The following is a 20,298-nucleotide window of genomic DNA, read 5'->3' on the forward strand; positions in this document are numbered from 1 at the left end:
ACAATAGTTTCCGGCCGCCATGTTGGTGTACCACGATGTACACCAACATGGCGTTTTCATACTGCGGTCCGTAAATTTCTGCTAAACATTTCTGCTAAACATATCTGAAGTTTGGGGAGGTACACAGACCTAAAACTTGGAGAAGTGTCTTATTTAGTTATCTTCTATGACATCACAACTTCTTTGCTTTTTCCACTCGATGGTTTTCGATTTTTTTTTCATTGCGTGACAGTAAAAACGAACCATTGTTTAGTAAAATATTGCGTGAGATATTAGTGTCACGCATTTCTTAACAGAGGCCATTTATGTCAGAATGTTTAGGGATTTCTTTTGAAATAATTGCAGATATGAATAGATCGTAAAATCTTTTTATTCTACTATATTGATGAAACACGTTGATGCCCTGGTCCCATACGTTTTCTTTTTTCTTTCCTCTAAACTGAAGTGAAATTGCGCCGTGAAAATTCTTTTACCTTATTTTTTTCACGAAAACGGGAAAATAATTTACCACAGGAACATGCTGACTAAGATGCAATTTACAGACTTTGCTGTGGCGGACCAGACTGCAGAATATTGTAAAAGCTTTTCTTTTTATATTTTCAAGCGTATTATCATAACATTACGTATTATTTAAATTCACTTTTTAAATGAAAAATTATAAAACCAGCTACGTTTCCACCTCGAAAGACGTTTAAACGAACAGTGCATATGATATAAATTACAAAATGATCGACTTTAAATAAAAAAATTAACAGAGCTACGCACCTCTTCAGAACCTGTAATTTCGTTCGCTAAGGGCTAGATTCATTGTTGTTTGCGCTACTGTTTTCTCAGCCAATCCTGCAAAGCTTTCCGAGAGATGCGTGCCCCCTAAGAAAATAATTTCCTCGTATGTCTTACAGTAATTTCCTTTTTAAAGCTATGTCAAACATTTTTACCGAAGCCTAAAAATTGTAATACCTACGAAGCCTTTGGCCTTGGTTTACGTGATAAAATATAATTTCCTTCCGAGTCCTAGATTGCGTTACATGTAGTTAAGAAATAAACAAGATAATGCATGCGCCGTGACTGATTAAAAGAGAATAACTACTTCATACAGAAACTACAATATTACTTTCCTTGCCTCAGAGAAATTATGGAAACTCTTGAAATTTTGGGAGATGTGGACTGATCAAGCTTTTATTGGTTATTAGTTATTTATTAGTTACTGTCTCCCAAATATCCAGTTATCTTAGTAAGACCCAAGAGAGATTGTTTCCTCTTCTTAACGTTTAGATAATGTATGCGTGAATCCTAAACAGCAAGTAGCAAAAGTCAAATTTTGCTTATCCTATATGGTACTTTTTACACCTGTCTTGTTGCATATGTTTTTTTTTTTTTTCATTCCTGGAAATAAATAAAATTGTCAGAACGAGATATTCCTAACCCATTCTACCCCTCCCATAGCAATTCTAAATCACGATCTCAAAGTGAACGCGGGAACGCAGGTCGAATTCTGAAGGCTGACGACGACACGCGAACTTGAGAACTGAGTTAGTGTCAATCAGTTTATAGGTGACAAATGCCACCACTAAGCGGAGCTAGAGAAGTAGGAAGCTAAAAAATAACAACACGCAAGGATGCATGGGTAAATACACACAAGACTACATGATGCACATATGTATCGAATACGCTGAACAGTACGCAACTACTACTACTGTAGTACTTTTTTGGACATTGCGGTGGTAGTGAATCAAAAACGAACCAAGAAACGAAGGGAAACGCAGAACGGCCTTGTGTTAACCAAGAGACTTATGACTGTTATTTACTACCAACCTGTTGATAGTAACAGTTTTCTGTAATACCAAGACTTAACTCACGTGCGCTTAAAATATAGACAACCACTGTTAGTCATTGTGCTGATATTACAAACTCATACGAACTGAAACAACGTAAAAAGAATGATGACGTCATCAACTAATAAAAGTATTTTATACACTAAGCAAATAAAGACGAATTAAAACTACAGTAAAACTTCCCAATACAGTTGAATACCGCTATTTCGAATTCTTAGGGAAAACGAAAAGCACAGTAGTTCGAAATAGCCGATAGTAAACTGACTGAATGGCGAATTTAAGGGAAATGAAATTGAGTTCGAAATAACAGAGAATTAAAAATAGCCAAGTTTGAATTTGCGGGGTCGAACTGTAGTCCGAAATAGCGAGAATTCGAAACAGCCGATAGTTTACCGACTGAAGGGTACATCCAGGGGAAATGAAAAGTTGAGTTCGAAATAACGGGAAATTAAAGAATAACCGAGTTCGAATTAGCGGGGTCGGACTGTATTTAACAATTGAGTAAAGCACAGGCTTTTGACTTCATGTTTAAACCTCACTGGCCAGATAAATTCATGGTCCAACCCAATCCTTTCCTCGATGCAAAACTTAAATTACTAAAAGGCTATGGGATACTCTATATAAAAATACTAGCTGCCAGTGATCATCATAATAATCGTAGGCTTAGTCAGGTCCAAATTCGTTGACGAGGAAATGATACATGAAACGTGCTTTCTTCTGGGTCAGCTGATTGACATTTCTCTTGCTAAGGCCTGCCTCCTTCTTTTTCGGTGCTCTCAAGAACAGGGTACCAAATAAGGTGGCTGCAGTCAATAAAACAGCTTGTTAGAGATAAAACATGATTGACCATGGATACTTAATGGTCATACAATTCCTCTGTGGGTAACAATGGGAATAACGTCGATTTTCCAGTTAGGTTAATAAAGCACAGTCATTGAGGGCTCTGAGGAGAAGCAAGGTAATGAATAAGTGGGTTTATGCATGCGAGGGAGTATAGGTGCGCGCGAGAGCGCGTGCCTGCGAGCAAGTAGAACGATTTGTAAACTGATGAAAATGATTCGACTTACCCAGAGTTTTGGCGTCCAGTTTATTATCGTTAGAGTGCAGTAACAGCTCTCTCAGGAATGAACTAATATACGTAAACACATTCTGGTGGCTTTGAGGCATCTGGAATATCAACTGCAAGTGAAAAAACATACATGAGAAAATGACAGAAACTTGTCTGTACCAACTTTAAAGAAACTACCTGAACACCCACCAACAACATGCAATATCAGACAATGTTTTGACAACAAGAGAGGCCACACGGCCAAAAGCAGTACAGTCGAACCTGTTCACAACGGCCACCTTGGGGACGAAAAAGTGACCATTGATCAACTGGCCGCTGTCGAGGGGTTATTTTAGCAGTTGGGGCGCGCTTTAGTGGCCAATGCCGTTGTGGAGAGGTTAAAATAGAAGTGAGTGTATGGGCCTTCCGCCGGGACAAAAAAGTGGCTGTTGTAGAGAGGTGGTCGCTAGTGCAGGTTTAACCCTAGTTACAATAAGTAGGAATTCTAAGTCAGTTTCATCTCCTTTGTCATTCAGGCCTTGAATCTTCTTTACACAAGCCATAATGCATGGCTCCCGCATATATACCTTTTTAAAGAACAAATTTCTTGTTCATACATTTGTTTCGAGAAGTAATTTGTTTTGCTTTACTACGCTACACAATTGGCTTAAAAGACACGCTACTTTTTCATCCAATCAGAAGTAAAAACCAAAGCCCATCGCGACTCGCTCGCACACGTTTTCCTGCGCTTCGCGTCAAGTACAAGCATTTAATTTACTTCTTATTTTGGTTTTGGTCTTACCACACGCAATTGGAAGCCGCTCTGAAGATTAAGTTGGTGAAATCACTTCGAGTGGGGTATGGGGCTGACAAAAAAAAAACAACAATAACAGCAACAACAACAAAATCGGTCAGCGATTAGCCAGTTGAGGGCAGTCTGGTAAGGAACATCTCGCAGGAGACGAAACTCGTCCTATAAAAAAACTAGGAACCCTAGTGAAATGCCGAGTCATGTCAAATCTTACCTGTTTGCAAAGCATGTAGTTATTGCAGCACTCAAGAGCTCTCTGGTAAAATGCATAAGGAATCACGGGTTCAGGTAAGGCTTCTAGAAAAATAAGTAAAGCTTCTGCTACGGAGTAAATACTGCCAGCTTGGAACACGTCAAGGAACTATAACCACATCATGTTAGGTGCAATAAAACGCGGATGGCAAAATGGCTTTGTGGTTATATGATCATTTTTGGGGATATTTAGAATTACCCTCAAATCAAAGGAAGCCACTAAATAATACCACAGAAGGGGCGTTAAGACTGGAACTTGCTACAGAAAAAAAAATATGGGGAGGAGTACAAAACCCGGCAAAACAGACGGTAATACAAAATTTCGATTCTTTTAATAAGGCGACGTGAACAGCGAGGCCTAGTGGCTAAGGCGGTGCACTTGTAGCCCCCCCTCTGCCACTGGCCCGCCTACACTAGCACTAGCTATCCGCGGGCCAGTCTAATTTAAAAAAAATGTAAATTGAGGAACGAGAATAAAGATTGCTTCCTTACATTAGCCTTCAAATGTTTGTAGTTAATTGTGTTTGGTAGAATCAAGACATACTAAATGTGACATTCCTGAAACAAGATAAAACAATTGGAAAAAGTGGGCATGAAATTACAAGTAAAAACACCAGAAGGATACGCAGTTTACCACCACGGCAACAATCTAAATGTGTTCTGATCGCTTCCAAATCTCTCTCAAATCCAGACTGCCTGAGAATGTTCTCCTGAAGGGAAACCAAGAGTAGTATGTTAGCAAGATTGTCTTACGTGCTCCATCGTGTAGCACTCACGATTTGTCTCACCTGGCGCATGCCAAAGTTGAATAAGTGATCTGTTAGAAGCCACAGCTCTTTGGGAATTTCCAGTGGATGGGAATCTGATGAAGCTGAGGGATTTGATGAGTCGATATGCTCCTAATAGAAGGGAAAGAAGACAAATTAAGGTTTCTTTCTGAGAAATGCAACTATAGTAATATATATATTTTATTAGATGTTTTAGTGTGTAGTATCGCTGTATATTTTTACGAGTTGTGCCGTACTTTGACGAGCCCGTAGGGCGAGTCAAAATACAAACAACGAGTAAAAATACACAGGGATGCTGCACACCAAAACATGCAATAAGAGATTTATTATCCAACTGCTGTATTCAATAAATTTATCAATGAAAGAGGGAGAGTGTGACAGTTTAGCGTGCGCGCGCCGACCTGTACGGCAAACAGGTTTTCTACTGGACAAATATGGCAAACAGGTTTTCTACTGTACAATATCGCTGTATATTTGTACTGTTATTTGGACGGTATTCGGTGCAGTTGGATAATAAGGCAATTTACCGCACCCAAATTCGCAAGTAGTCAATCGGAAGCCGTCCTGATATCCTGCGATATCAAGTAATTGATCTGATATCGCTAGATATCATGCTCACTTGGTCCAATTTGGGTGCGGTAAATACCTTTTTTGGTACGCGTCGGAGCTGGCATATCAGGCGAGTTTGGTATCACCATGGGCATTTTGACTCGACTACGTCTCGCTAAAATACGAATCATGGCTCGATCAAATTCGCCTGATATGCCGCCGAAGCATACCAAAAAGGTACAATTAGGTAATAATAGTTAAATGGAAACTAAACTCACCAAGTTTACAAGAGTTGCAACAGGAACTTCTCTGATAGGTCCGTACATGCGTACCAACGCTTCAATAGATGAACCGAAAACACTTGGGAGATAGTTACCGCTGACCGACACCTGTCTACCGTTAAGAAAATTACTGCAATATTGAAGGGAGCTATTTTCACTTAGCACAATATTACCACTGGAAGTAATATAATGTAAATACCTCTCAGGGGTTTCATTAAGGGCCGGGCACCGGGCAAACTGCCTGACCGTGAGGATGATTTTCAGTGCCCCTCTGGTTTGACCATCTAGCGGAAGGTTTTTCTTATAAAGAAGTTCAGTTCTAATAGTTTTGCCTACGTGTGAAAACAAGTTGCCCTTCTGCTGAAAACGTTAATGAAACCCCTGATTATCACAGTAAGTAACTGTACCTGCAAAAAATTAACGTTTTTTGTCGCGCACCCAGCTCTTGGAAATTCGACAGTGATGATTCCATAGATAATTAGTCTGTGATCTTCCTTAGGGCTGCGTTTTCAGTATCGAAGTGCTCATCTTGAAGACAGCAGACTCGATATTCGTAATTTGTTGTAAGTTATAAGTATTGCAATGTTAGTAATGAACTATAGGTAATGCAAGACATGCAGTGAAAAAAAAAAACTAAATAAAATTAATAAGTAGACTATGTAGCAACGTAGGAAGACACTTCTAGGTCTTTCCTAAAGAACATGTGACTACTCCAAAAAGGGTCAGCGAAGGAGGTTATAGATTTGTGAATTCCAAGGATATAAAAAAGTCTTTTCCACCCTCCAAGTGAAGAACGAGAATATCTTCAAGTTTCTCGTCTCCAGAATTCATGGTTCTTGACGATTCTTTATCAACGTACACAGTCAGACGAACATGTTTGGTGCCTCCTGCCAGGACAAAGAACAAAGACTGTAAAACTACTCAAAAACAAGATCACGACACTTCTAATCTATTCCTTTTGAATCCAAGCTATAGACTACAGCTTTAACTTCAATCTCTTATTTCCATCGTTCATGAAAAGAGACGATAATTAAGTAAATTGACACAATCATGTGCGTCCAACTGCAATCTTTATCCCGGGTGGTAATCCTTACAATTACTCTCTGGATATGTTACCTGTTGTTATAATCCCCATACATGGTTTGACAGTCAACCAAGGCTTACAGTATTCAGTATCATCTAATTTAGCTATGAAAGCAAACCGAACTGGTACCTGTCAATCAATCAAACAGTCATCAATCACATAACCAAACCCAAGTTTCAAAATACACAGAAAATGGTAAAAAGACAAAAAATAACCCTTAGTAGAGTACCTATGACTATTTGCACAGTCATCCCATAATCGAGTATCAGGCAGGGGCGTAGCCAGAGGGGGGTGGTCCCTAAGGGTCCACCCCCCTCGCCCTTTTCTGGTGAAATGTTTGTTTTAGTAAAAAGCAGCCCTGAATAAGTTTGCTGAGTTTCGCAGTTAATGAAAGCATGATAATAGCCTTTACGAGATGTTGGGAAGAGAGAGAAAGAACGGATGGAGGGTAAGAGTGACGTACAGGTAAGAACTGTATTTACAAATTAGAATTGGTCCAAACAAAGAGGTAAGTGCTGATATCCAGTTCAAACCAAAATACTCACCTGACCAGTGTTTACAATTTCCAAAGTGGCTGTCTGTTTTTCACGAAACTGGACATCTTTAAAAATAATCTACATAGAACAAGAAAAAAATAATCACAAACTTGGGGCTGGAGTTGTGATGTTCAACCAAGCTCTCAGAGCTAAAATTCAAATAATTGTGTTGTAATGTGGAATGAGAATCAACATGTTGAGCTTGAAATAATAAAGGTTGACAAGTTTCCAATCCACTATATGTGCAATACCTCTGTGGTACCCAGTTGGACTTGGGGCAGGTTTTCATTTTCTTTTCTGTCAAGTTTTCGTATGACATCTTCCATAACTTGTCTTTCTTGCTCCACATTTACAACTCTGACCTGTAAGTAGCAGTTGTTGGAGGTGAGCAGTAAAATCACATGCACGCAAAGACACTTCTAATATACATGTGGTGGTGGCTTATTCCTCAATGTACAGTAGTTGTAGACACTGTGACTTTTATTCTTATAGCCTATTCTGGGCTCCACTCTGTATCTGGTATAACCAACATTATTATATGGATTGTGTTTGTAGTCGCTATAAATAAGGCACACTCTGATTGGCTAACTCTAGGGCATTATTATCTGTAATGCCCATCAGCCGATTGCGAGCCTGCAAAAACAAAGCAGAACGCCATATAATAAACTACTTCTTAACCTCGAACATTTGGTCTTTACAGGAAAATCTTAAACCTCAGTCTTGCTGTAAAATGGCAAGGTCTTGGTTTGAGATTTTCCCAGTCCTGACTCTTGCTTAATAAGTAGTTAAAACTGAATAAAAATGCCTTTGAATAGAAAACAAGGGAAAAAAGAAAGTAAGGTAACATATCTTGAGGTTCTAAATTATTATTATTTTATCCTGTCTAGGATTTTGAGGCCACACATTGAATCCATTTCTGACACTTAATGAGACATAAAAGCATGAAATCGTAAAAATCTTATCTCACAATTCGTTTTTACTTGTTAAGAAAGCTTTTGGCAACCTTGTATGTAAAATATAAAATATCTTTAATGTAATTATCCCATGCCTATCATACATGGATCAAAACGCACTGTCTTGTTTTACAGACTTGAAAGCAAATAAAACATTATTTGTTGAGTTAAAGCATTATCAATGCTTGTGACAGTAGAATAGAGCCTTGTGTATCACTTTTAGACTTTGAAAGGTCCCCACCCTCTCTATCCCACAAAATTGGGAATGCCTCTTTACAATGCATCTAGAAGGGAGTGCATGAAGGGAGGCAGGTTTTAATACTGGTGCCTGGGTTACACTTACCCCAACTTCAAACAAGGCGCTGACAGGTTTATGGTCACTTATTTTTAGTTTATTATGGCTACGATATTCCAGCTGGTTGACTTGAGATCCTGTCCATAAAATACGATCACACCAGGCAGGGGCTCGACCTTTTTCGCTAAAAATAAAAAAATTCAAAAAAATCCAAAAATGTCTCAATATAGTACTCAGTGATCCAGACCTGCTTTCATTGTGACTGAAATGAAATCTACATTCATTAAACCTTGCTGGCACATTTCTAGCAGTAATAAACAATCTCTCCCTTTGTGTACTAAGTCCTTCCTCAGCTAGAGGAACATCCAAGAATGATTCAATCTGAAAAATTCCACCTGATGATTAAGGACTATAGAGGTCCATGAAGAGTCAATGATTGCTTTTCACTTGCACTCACAAATTTAATACCACAAAAAAAAAAAGTCCTAAACACTGAACAGATGAAAACTTTCAGGCCTAGTTTGATCTGTATTAAACAAATTTTATACTGCTTCCATAAGAACTCTCTTGTCCATACAATCTTGTGCTTATATGGTTAAAACGTAAATGAGCAATATTCTGAGTGGCTCTTTTACACTTTGAAAGTGCATAAAGCAAAACCACATTGAGCTAATTTCCTCTACATGTGTGTTAGACAACCTTGTACTGATCAAATCCAATAGTAAAGTAATCACTGAGTTGACCCAACATTCTTAGGTTAAAGAAGTTCTATTTGAGCACTGCTTGTTATTAAAAAGCGACATCATCTATGCACAACCCTGTCATGTTAATAATAAAATCACCTTGTGTCCCAATTATCTGTTCCTGGATCGTATTTGTAAGTTGGTTTGAACTTGATGCTGCCTTCTTTAAAACCTTTAAAGCATTTCCTTTCTTTTTGTTGTTTGATGAGTTGATCATTGGCTAGGAGTTCTTCATACTGCCCTTTATCTGCCAATCTTCTCACGAGATCTGTATCCATGTCACTGATCCTGTAATTTAAGTCTCCTAACCAGAACACAGCCCTGACAGAGAGAGGATGTTTTGATTATGTGAAACTCTGGAGACAAGCTATGTGTTTAACAAAATACATATATTCATGAAATGTGGCCAAATGTAATTTAGGCACAGTTTGAGTCGAGCCAATGCTGGCCAGCAGTCTCACAGGGTGACCATGCTCTGTGGGGTCTTATACGGAGTTTTGCAGGTATTATGTGTTTTTCTTGCCAGCTGTTTGTCTTGAGTGCCATTTGTGCTTGTAGCCTGCTTTTGCTCCCTCCCCTCCCTCCCTTTCACTGGCGATGGTATGTATATGGGGTGGTAAGTATCTCCACTGAATCTATCAGTGTGACAGCGCCTGGTGGTTGCCACTCTCAGAGTTGCCATGGATACCTGCGTGCTCTACTTGAGGCTCATATCTCGGCTCCACCTTTCCCAAGCTCATCAATTGGCGATTCATCAGTTTAATATTACATATAACTTACTCATGATCAGTGATTGAAAATGAACCATAGGACCCATTAAACTCCAGCTTGCTTAGAATATCTCTGTAGTCCTGTTGGTTGGAACAAATTATCGTCATTGATTTTTATTCAAGATAAAGATATACCCCTAATATCTTTCAGTTAAGAAATCCAAATCTAGTAATACCCAGTCATTATGATTGTCGAGCGACGGTAGACTCATAGGAAGGGCACTTACTTCCAGATTGAGCAGTCTGGATTTGAGGCCTGGCCAGAGAAACTGCATTGTGTTCTTGGGCAAGACACTTAACTCTCACAGTGCCCCTCCCAACCCAAGTGTTTAAATGGGTAGTGGCGGATTTTAATTAATTCTGGGGAGTAGCCCTGTGATGGACTACCATTCCATCCAAGGAGGAGTAACACTCCTAGTACTTTATGCTATAGAAACCAGAGATAAGCACCAGCCTGATAGGCCAGTTGACGCACATGCAGACTTTACTTTCACATGTGGTCTCATCTACAATCATGGACAAATTGTGTTGGAAAAGGCCAAAAACATGAAATCATAATCGTAATGCCTACAGAATACGTGTTGACACCCCCATTCCCCCTTCCAATGTTGGAAAATGGTTAATTGCAAACTTGTGTCAGATGAAAGTGTTTTGTCAACATTGCACAGGGTTGGGAAGCGGCAAAATGTGTATAGATTGATTTTTTTCCAACCCTTGTGACCAAGTTTGTAGCTGCCAGTAATAATTATAATTAATACCGACAGTACTAGTCTCAGCTGGCAATCAATAACCAAATTTACCCACATCCTCCAAAATCATGTGGTTAGACAGTTGTGTGTAAGGAGATGAGATGTGTCTATGAAGCTTCAAGAGCAACCAGGTGTGTGGGAAATCTATTGACATCTAAGTGCAATAATTCTTTAGAAAATAGCCCAAAGAAAATACATGCACTGATGGGTTTAAAAATCATACATCCTTAACTCGATAGAAACAGAACTAGCACAAGCTGTTGAGTTAAGATGGCCCTAGTAAGGAGAATTTACAGTTTGATGATCAAAGTAAACAAGCTGTTTTCTTTTTTTGTCACAGAATTTTCATAAAGAACTGGAAAACTTGTTTTCCGTGTTTCTAATATCGAGTTTTAGTATAAATCTACTAGCGTTCTATCACAACTGCCGTTCTCTGATTGGTTATGCTACTTGTTATCTATTCTTTGATAGATAGTGAGTAGTGTGGCAGTGTGCCCTTGTTAACAAAATGATGTCTGCTTCTTGACATTTTCGAAGTGTCTGTGAAGAGGATTTAGATAAAGTTTTGAATGACTAGTAGATTTATACTAAAACAATTAAATTATTGCCTCTCGATTTCTATGTGTGATAGTTGACTCGAGCTGTACCCTCGTCAACTATCACATGATAGAAATCTTGTCTGAGCTCATAATCGAATTGTTTAATAGAAACACTTGTGGAAGTTTGAGAGAATTTGAAAACACTGTGGAAACACTTGCCTGTTTAATCACGTTCTCACAGCATTTCTCGTTCTCCCAATTAACTTCCACTTGTGTTTCTATAGCTCAATACTGAAACACGGCATACATTTTCAATTTCTTAAATATTATACTTAGCATCACTATACCTGGTTTCTCCTCTCAAACTCCTCTGTATGAGCTGCAAGATGGGAGTTTACAAAACAAATACTTGTGTTGTGAATCTGCATTCTGATGGCCACACCTCCTTTGTTACCCTGTTTAGAACCAAAGTGTAGCTAATGAACACAACAATTAAGGGCCTGTTTACAGGGAGGGTTACCCTAGCAAACGGGTTAACCCTAGCTGGAGGGCAAAAGATAGCCTGGGCTTACAAGCAAATTTTCACAGGTTGGGTAACCCTACAACCCAGGACAACTTAATGTGCAGTTACACTCAAAGGGTCTGGAAATAAGTAGAAAGTAAACTGTTAACTCGGGTAAGCGGGTTAACCCTACCTGGACTGTTTACAAGAGAAAAAGTTAACCCGCCTGCCAGGGTAGCCCTGGCACACAGATAGGGTAACTTGCCTACCCAGGTAACCCTGGCCGCTTTGTAAACATGACGAAGAAAAATGAGGAAATGTGTGAGTGCTAGGGTAACCCGCTTGTGAGGGTAACCCTCTCTCCTTGTAAACAGGCCCTAAGATCTAAATAATACATTACTATATAATCTTGCAAAGGTTTTCTGTACCCGACAATGCACTGTTCAGGCCTGGAACCAAGCAAAATCATTGGCTGTTTGCCATCACCATAGAAACTCTGATGCAAAGTCCAATGATATATTAATTTTTAGTACTTAATAATGTGAAATCTGCTAATTTCTTTTCAATTTTTACATTGTATAATAATTTAATTAACAAACTTGCAACTTTACTATTAATAGTAGAGACTGACCTGTCTGGTTTATGCACATATTTGTACAGCTGTACATTCCCACTCTTATTTTCTTTATTCATTTATAAAGATACTAATATTAAAAACTGGATCAATGCAGATAAATGAGGGAATTCAATGGTTTTCATTGGCTTAGCCTTCATGGTATATGAGCCATTATACCATGCTTTGCAAATATGGGAAGTGTAATTGTAACTCTTTTAGGTGTTTTAACTTTAATTTATTTTACTTCTATTCAGTTTTCTATATTTGGGGGCACTTTTAATAAAACAGTTATGGTATCATAATTCTTATTCCACATGTGCTTGTTGAATATGAGATGGTTAATAGTTAACTCGTGTCCAATGCATGCTTGTGTAATAATTGTTAAATAATTTATCAAGTGTTACAATATGTCATCAGGATAAATAAAATGCAAGACTTGCAAGTAAAAACTCCTCAGATCCTTACCATAAGACCCATGATGCCAGTAGCTACAGTTTCAGCATCAACTTCAGTGACATAATGCTGATACTGGCTCTTGACAAAAACCATCAATAAGATGCCCACCAGACGAATGGTCTTCACCTGGAGAAGTGCAAACAAATGACAAATTTTCAACACATGAAAGCCAAAGGGGTGGAGGGGGGGGGGGGGAATACAAACTTTAATTTAGAGAATCTGATGTGAACAGTCATTAAACATTGTCGTTGGGTTTCTCTATGTTGTCTACATTACTTTGTAGCTTCTTAACCTCAAAACAAAATAGACAACGCAATGCCCCTTAAAAAAGTACTTTTGCCATAACCTTAGTGTACTGGGCTTTAGGGTGGAGTCCTCGCTCAGCAATCTTTAGCCACTCATCTTCTTTTGGAGTAACATTTTTCAGCAATGTCTCAGCACTGAGGTCAAGCTCCTGAAAACTAAATAAACAAAACCAGTATTGGAAATTAGCGCTTGCCCGCTCACCAATGTGAGTGCGAAGAGTGTCGGGTGAGTACAAATTATTGACCACTCGCCCGTTTGGCGAGTACATAATACTGATAACACTCCTTTTTATTTTCCATTTTATCTCTAAACCAAAACTTCCAGGTGCTTTTTTCACCTTTTTTATCTTTTTAGCTGCTCAACTAATTTGCCAATAATAAAACACAACTTAGTGTTTCATAAAATAATAGACAAAATGAAATATGGCTTCCTTGTAGTGACGCATCTTTCTGGGCGAGTGAAAGTAACACTGGGTGAGTGCAGTTTCAGAGTCACTCACCCGAATGGCGAGTGCTGTGAAAATTTAGTTTCCAGCTCTGCAAAACACCCTTCTGTAAGTTGTCTTGTAAAGTGGAACCCCACCTTATGGTAGGTCACCTTTTTATTATGGTCACTTCTTTCTTCTGGCAAAACACCCAAAATTTTCTTGTAAGAAAATCCTGTTAATGCAGCCACCTCCTTAACACTCCAATGGCCACATTCTGAAATCCCAACCTGTATATTATTATTTTACCCTGTTTACATATATGGCACTCTAACCAGTCATGTTACTCTTTCCATAGATCCTTTGCCTAAATGGCGTCTAAATTTGAATAACAATAATTTATACATCCTTAGCCTCATACTCATGTTTCAAGACAAAGGATTTTTTCACATGAATGTGAGGCTAAGGGTATATACGTATTGTTATTCAAATATAGGCACCATTTATGCAAAGGGTCTACTGTTAATAATATATTGTAAGTATGTATTAATTGAAGTTGATGGTTCAATTTTTCTTTAAATTATTTCCACATTCCCGATGCTTATTAAAGAACAGTTGCATAGAAGTACAATTGTGATAATATTTACTCAATTTAGACCAGTCATGAAATTTGACCCTAGGTCCTTAATAGGACCACCCCATTAATATGGCATGAATGTGGCATTAATATGGCATTAATATGGCCAAATTTTCATGGCCCTTTGGCTCCAAGTGGCTTATGAAAAGAAAATGTCTCACCCCAGACTGAACACATCAGGTGGATCTTGATCAACAGCAAGCCAAGGTGCCACATTCTCTGCAGGAGTCTGGCCATTGACATTCCATGTTCCAACAAAGATTCTACATTAATACACACATTTAATTATAACATGAGGCAAGTTGTCAATAGCCATATATGGTTGACTGTGGAATAATTTATAACCTAGAGTCACACTAAGCTCTCAATGTGTACTTGTAAAGGTCTACAGCTAAACAGCCCTCTCTGTGAACATAACTCTTGTACATTGAACACATATTGAATACTTATGCCTTCCTTGTTTTTGCTGTTTGTTAGTTGGTAGTTTTCTGAGAAACGATATATCTAGCCACAAGATATGAAGTTGTGTCTGTATAAATAGTCTGGCTTATTCTTTTTCTTTCATCTACACTGTAGTATGTTTTGCTTGCACAAGTGTTACTAACCACTTTTTGCACAGTGCCAACAAGGCAAGAATGTCATTTATCAGGAAAAATTCATTTTGGATGAAAGAATTTCTCTCCACATGTTTTACAACTCAACACTTTAGCTCCTGCATTGCCAAATGTGCTCATTCTGACATGACTTGTCTGTTACTGTGTACATGTAGGTATACCTTACAGTTACTTTGCCTTCAAGATATTTGTTACTTTAGTTTGTGTTTAGAAACTTGTTACACTGGACAGATGACCCCTGGGGGAACCCCCATATAAAATGGGCAGTGTGCTCGTTGGAAATTTTGAAAAGAACCCCTAAGCGGTACCAAGATCCAGTTTTGTGGGCATGGCTTGCACTTTTTTTAAACCCTCAGGGTACCAATTCTAAAGCAACACATAACCTCCTGTTGAGCTTTTTCTTTTGGCTCAATACCCAAAAGGCACCACAAACACTCCCACTGTCAACCTTTTGAGGCTGAATATGTACCCTTAAAAGGTATTACAAGCACCCCTATCCTTTTCATATGGGTGTCACCACCCCCCCTCCCCCACTCCCCCCCCCCCGGATGTAACTCACTTCAGCTTTTTGATATGAGTGTATTCCGATTCTCTTGTAGCCATGTGCAGTTTAATAAATCCATCCCTGGCACTAACGCTTGTTGGCAGGATAGACCTCCTGGGTAGTGCAGGTGAGTCAGTACTGCACTTCTCTACTTCATCAGAGGCAGTTAGACTCGCTGACGACAGTGATGGGTGTATGGTGGGTGAAGGAGAAAAACCTGGCATTCCAAAGACATCTAATGATGCATCGTCTGGTTTGGATTCTGAGGCTAGTAAAACAATAATTCAAATAACAAGATGTTGATGCTACCACACACAGACATTCCCAAAAGACATCAAATTTCTTAAATTTCTTAAACAAGGAAATCATAACCACCACCATCATCATCATCAGATGGAGATTTCCTCAACTGATATATTCTGGTAGTTTCAAATTGTTATGTGGCAGAGATTTTGATTTCATCCCTCAAATTTAAACGCTTTGCTGGACATTGCATTTTCAACTCTCACGGCCCTTCATGCTTTTTATGTACTACATGAAACAAGCTCAATTTGTTGGACTTTCTTAGAGATAATAATTATTATAATTGCTAGCATTGCAAATAATCCAACTCCAAATTTTATGCAGTAAAGGGCAGAGGAAGAGGTGTTCCACTAAGTTTGCTATTTCTAACTTTTTGTTTACTAAGTTCAAAATTCCTCTTTGTATATTTTACCTGTTACAACTTCTGATCCACTTGAGCTTGCTACTTCTAGGTGATCCCAAGGCCAGCCATCTGTTTGAATCAGTGACTGAGTAATTAGTTAGTTATATGGGTTATTGACCAAGCGTGAGGTCAAGATGGTTGGATATGGTGTGTTTATGGACCGAGATGGAGTCAAGGTCTGTAAATCCATATCCAGCTGAACAAGTTCAGTCAACACTGTTTTCTTGTGGGACACAGTGGGTAATCCAAAGCTGGCAAGATAGCGCAATTTTGCTCGCTTGGGTAGCCAATCGAAGCACCGGATTCAGTTCACCTTGCCTGCTCACTGAGCTAGACATTTTAGTGATAAAAAAACTTATTGACTTCAGATGTTGTGGGACTGCAACACTCATTAGCCCTAGTGAACATTTTTCCAGGATCTTCAAACTTTAAAGGACATTTGAGCACCATCTTGAGGATATGGAGAATCTTGGTAAGATCCATGCAGAAATCTCAATCTTTCAGAAATTGTTACTTGAGTCTTCAAAATTTTCTGGACCAAAGTACTCAAGGACATTGGTTGACGTCTTTGTAGTAAGATCCTTGTCTTGGCTAGGGAGGACCTTTTAAGACTCAGAGTACACCTTACAGTGATACTTACCTATGCTTATGAAACTTTTTCTTCCAATCAACTGCTGATATTTTTCTAGCCACTTGAATTCAGGCACACCAACCATGTGAGCCCTTTGTCGATAAGCTTTACAGGTAAACAAACAAAAACTTTTATCAGTAATAACCTATTAAAACAGACAGGGTTACAAAAGGGATGTGGTGAGAAAGAAAAGGCAAGGAACCAATTGAGACTCAGATTTTAAGGAGAAAGTGGAGGTGGTAAGGTCACATCTTAAGGAAACAGGCTAACAACATCACCCAACAGGCACTAAAATGGAACCCTCTGGGTAAGAGGAAGAAGGATCACCCAAGGAACTCCTGGAGAAGGGGTGTGGAGTCTGAAATGAGGAAGTGGGGCCACACCTGGAACATACTAGGAAGGCTTGCCCAGGACAGAAGCTGATGGAGAACGGATGTGGTCAATGGTCTTAAGTATGCTCCAGCTGAAGCTGAGGGACAAATCAATCACCTTATTGAAACCACAACCAGAGTATTGAAACCCCTTACTCTGGAATTGTTGTAGCTAAATATCTGTCACTATTAATAAGAAATTCAAACCAGTTCAAATGCTACTAATAATACTGAAAGAAGTGGCATCACCTCCAATGGCTTTATTCAATTCAACCAAGAAATTATTTCCTTGAGTATCCTTCTTCAACTCAAAGACAAGCTTTGTCTGGTCGTCAGTCAGGATTTGAAACCGTACTACACCTATAATAGAAATGCATATTATACAGTCACTTTATTTTAAAAGCAAATTTTTATTGTGCATGATATCTGACTCAATTTGCATAACTGCTGATTTTGCATTCCAATATTGCTGCAATTATCGGTGTATCTTTCTAATTAAGATTTTTGTATTGCAGCTAATAAAAATTATACATATCTTGGGTGAGTTTATGGACAATGCTATGATGATATTTAATTTAATAAAATTAATTAATAAGTTTCTTTAAAAAATTTACATGAACAGCATATTAATTGATATAGGATGTTGCAACATGCCAAGTATTACTAGTTAACAAGAAAAAAAATGATAATTGTAATGATAATTTTTTTTAAACTATTGACTGTCAATTCATTGTTTACCCTCTTTGTCGTTACTTTCATCAGCTGGTTGATCTTTACATACAAAAAATATAAAAAAAACCAAAACATTTGAATATTAGTAAGATAGACTACAACCTATTATTTTAATGTTACTTTCTGGCTGGGAAGCCCATATAGTGAGAAACCATGACCTTGGAAGGTCTTGGAAATGCTGCCCAAGGCTGCAAGCCAAGGACAGCATTTTCAAGTCCAAGGTTGCAGTTTTTCACTTTACAGACTGACCCTACGCTGGTAAATAACTTATTTATTTTTTCCTCTCTCTCAAATCTTTTCTAATTGTTGACCTTTTCCACAACACAATGTGCCTATGTGTTACCGTTAAACCATGGTCAGAGATAGGAAAATCTGAACTGCCCTAAGAAACAATCAGATTGGAGGATTTGTTACTGAAATGAGTGACAACATGAGAGTAAACATGTGTGTGTTACCTAGCAACACAACAAACTGTCACACTGTCACACTTTGACCTCAGCCAGGGATCAAACAAGGATGACTTGACCTGGAAGAGGTGCACTGAGAGCCAGCCGATCACCTTCCCTCTTACATTACATTGTACATTATTATATTATACTTTTTTATACACAAACAAATATCTCAAACACATGACTTGTATATGATTGTCAAAATATGTTGTTACTAACATTTCTCTGCCAAGTGTACAAAATTGAAGTTAAGTACCAACTAACTCGAAAGATTTTAAAAGAAATGTGGACACTACATGACCTCAAGATAAAATAAGCGTGAACACATACCAGCCACAGTTGCGTACGAAAAAGGTCCACGGATGGCCAAAACATACAGGACCTCTAAATACTTTTCTTGAAAAGATGATTCACCCATCCACTGAAAGATGATCAACCTGTTAAAATAAGTGGTGAGTGTGTGAATTTTATTAAATGCAGATCAGAATTTACATGTGGTAACTGATGAATGGATGGGGAAATATATACATTGCATTGGATACAAAAGGTAATTAAGTCAATTTTTAATTAATTAATATGTATTTTATAACAATGATTTTCTCAGAATTAAATTGAAAATGTTTTTTCCAGGGAATATTTTTACACACCATACACTAAGTTCTTGAATTATTTACAAACAAGCAATCTGAAAGATACTTTAGTCTTAAAATTAATCAACGTTGTCAGGGTTTGAAAAGAACTTGAATTCCAGCTTGCCCTTGGGACAAGCAGCTCTCAAATTTTGCTTGTCCTTAGCAAGTCTTAGTTTGCTCTTCTAGTAGTTTAGTTGACACAAGATTTGCCTGATCCCTGGGAATGAAATGTTACATGTACTTGCCAAGAAGGAAAATCTACTTGTCCCAAATGTCCAGATGGCACTGTGCCCTGCTGTTGTATTGTTCACTTAAACATAAGCTTAAAGTCTTGTATACACCAAAAATTAAGTACCCAGTATCCAGAGTTCTTGTTATGAGAGAAATGAGGCAGCCAACTTTGTTGTGATCCTTTAACAGAACTCCTGTAGTGCAGTATGAACCGTTAAGGAAATAAATAAGCAATACAAAACTATTTTGCCCACAAGTATATATCTCAAAGGCAAACTTTGGAGAGTAACGCTATAAACCTTGGCCTTATATTTACTCTTTCTCTTTGCTTTTTTTGGGTTCTTTCTCTCCTTCTTACTTTGCTGGTTTTTGGATGGAGAAAAAGAGGGGGATGGCCTTATTATTTAAAACTGTATCAGGTCAAAAAATGTTCCTGATCCCTAAAGTAAAGAAAAAGTACTAACCGACTCAATAATATTTAATGAAAATAATTTTCATTTAATTCCCAGTCCTGCATTCATGCATAAATAAATCATCATAAAAGTGGACAGCCTTCAATTACAAAGCTACTTACATGTAACAAATAGATTCCATGTTGTTCAGTAATACTGTAGATCACAGATGATGTCATTATAAACAACTAGGTAAGAACAGAAAAATGGCTTGGAGGCGACAGCTGAGTGTATCACTGCTGTTCTTACCACATTTTAATAACCTTCTGTGATCTATTAGTGAAAAGAAGCAAGGCAACATGGAATCTACTTGACCTGGTTTTATAATAATACCCAGAAACAAAAAACGAAGGTTAATGGCCTTGTCTATGTGTCTGTCCACCAATAGATCATAAGTAAGAACCAATCAACATGTGAGAATAATTTGACTTATCATATAAAAACCAATACTTCATGAAAATTTAACAATTTGGCATTGAGCCCTGTATATGGTATTAAATAAATTAACAGAAGAATTTGCAACATATTAATTATAGATGTCCCCCTTCTGTTCACTCACTACGGGAATATATATTAAAATGTCTTTTACAGGCAAACAAAGACAAAAAATAACTCGATATCAGTATCCACAGGCTGTCGTACTTTATTATATATTATAAATTATAAATTGGTCAGAAATGATAAACAGGAACAAAATTAGACACTAAAAGTTTTGCATTGATCTGAGTAGCTGCGCATCTTGCAATAATTGTACGCAAATTT

The 20,298-nt window shown here is 38.0% G+C and overlaps 1 protein-coding gene across 1 annotated transcript; it reads right to left on the minus strand.

Annotated features, from left to right (window-relative positions):
- Positions 1-583: 583 nt before the first annotated feature.
- LOC145481105 (inositol polyphosphate 5-phosphatase OCRL-like) lies at positions 584-19,291 on the minus strand. Its single transcript, XM_081459500.1, has 24 exons — positions 19,209-19,291; positions 18,552-18,658; positions 17,779-17,811; positions 17,290-17,400; positions 16,679-16,774; positions 16,048-16,107; positions 15,348-15,600; positions 14,336-14,437; positions 13,154-13,268; positions 12,817-12,933; positions 11,581-11,688; positions 9,956-10,026; positions 9,275-9,496; positions 8,481-8,616; positions 7,436-7,546; positions 7,194-7,262; positions 6,681-6,777; positions 6,327-6,451; positions 5,562-5,672; positions 4,735-4,845; positions 4,572-4,656; positions 3,909-4,036; positions 2,903-3,014; positions 584-2,638 (listed from the first exon to the last, which is right to left on the minus strand). Exons 2-24 carry the CDS (start codon positions 18,637-18,639, stop codon positions 2,499-2,501), a joined length of 2,601 nt encoding a protein of 866 aa, XP_081315626.1. The 5' UTR covers positions 18,640-18,658; positions 19,209-19,291; the 3' UTR covers positions 584-2,498.
- Between the last annotated feature and the right edge of the window lie 1,007 nt (positions 19,292-20,298).

The sequence above is a fragment of the Orbicella franksi genome, chromosome 3 (genome assembly GCF_964199315.1).
Source record: "Orbicella franksi chromosome 3, jaOrbFran1.1, whole genome shotgun sequence".
Classification (NCBI taxonomy): Eukaryota; Metazoa; Cnidaria; class Anthozoa; order Scleractinia; family Merulinidae; genus Orbicella; species Orbicella franksi.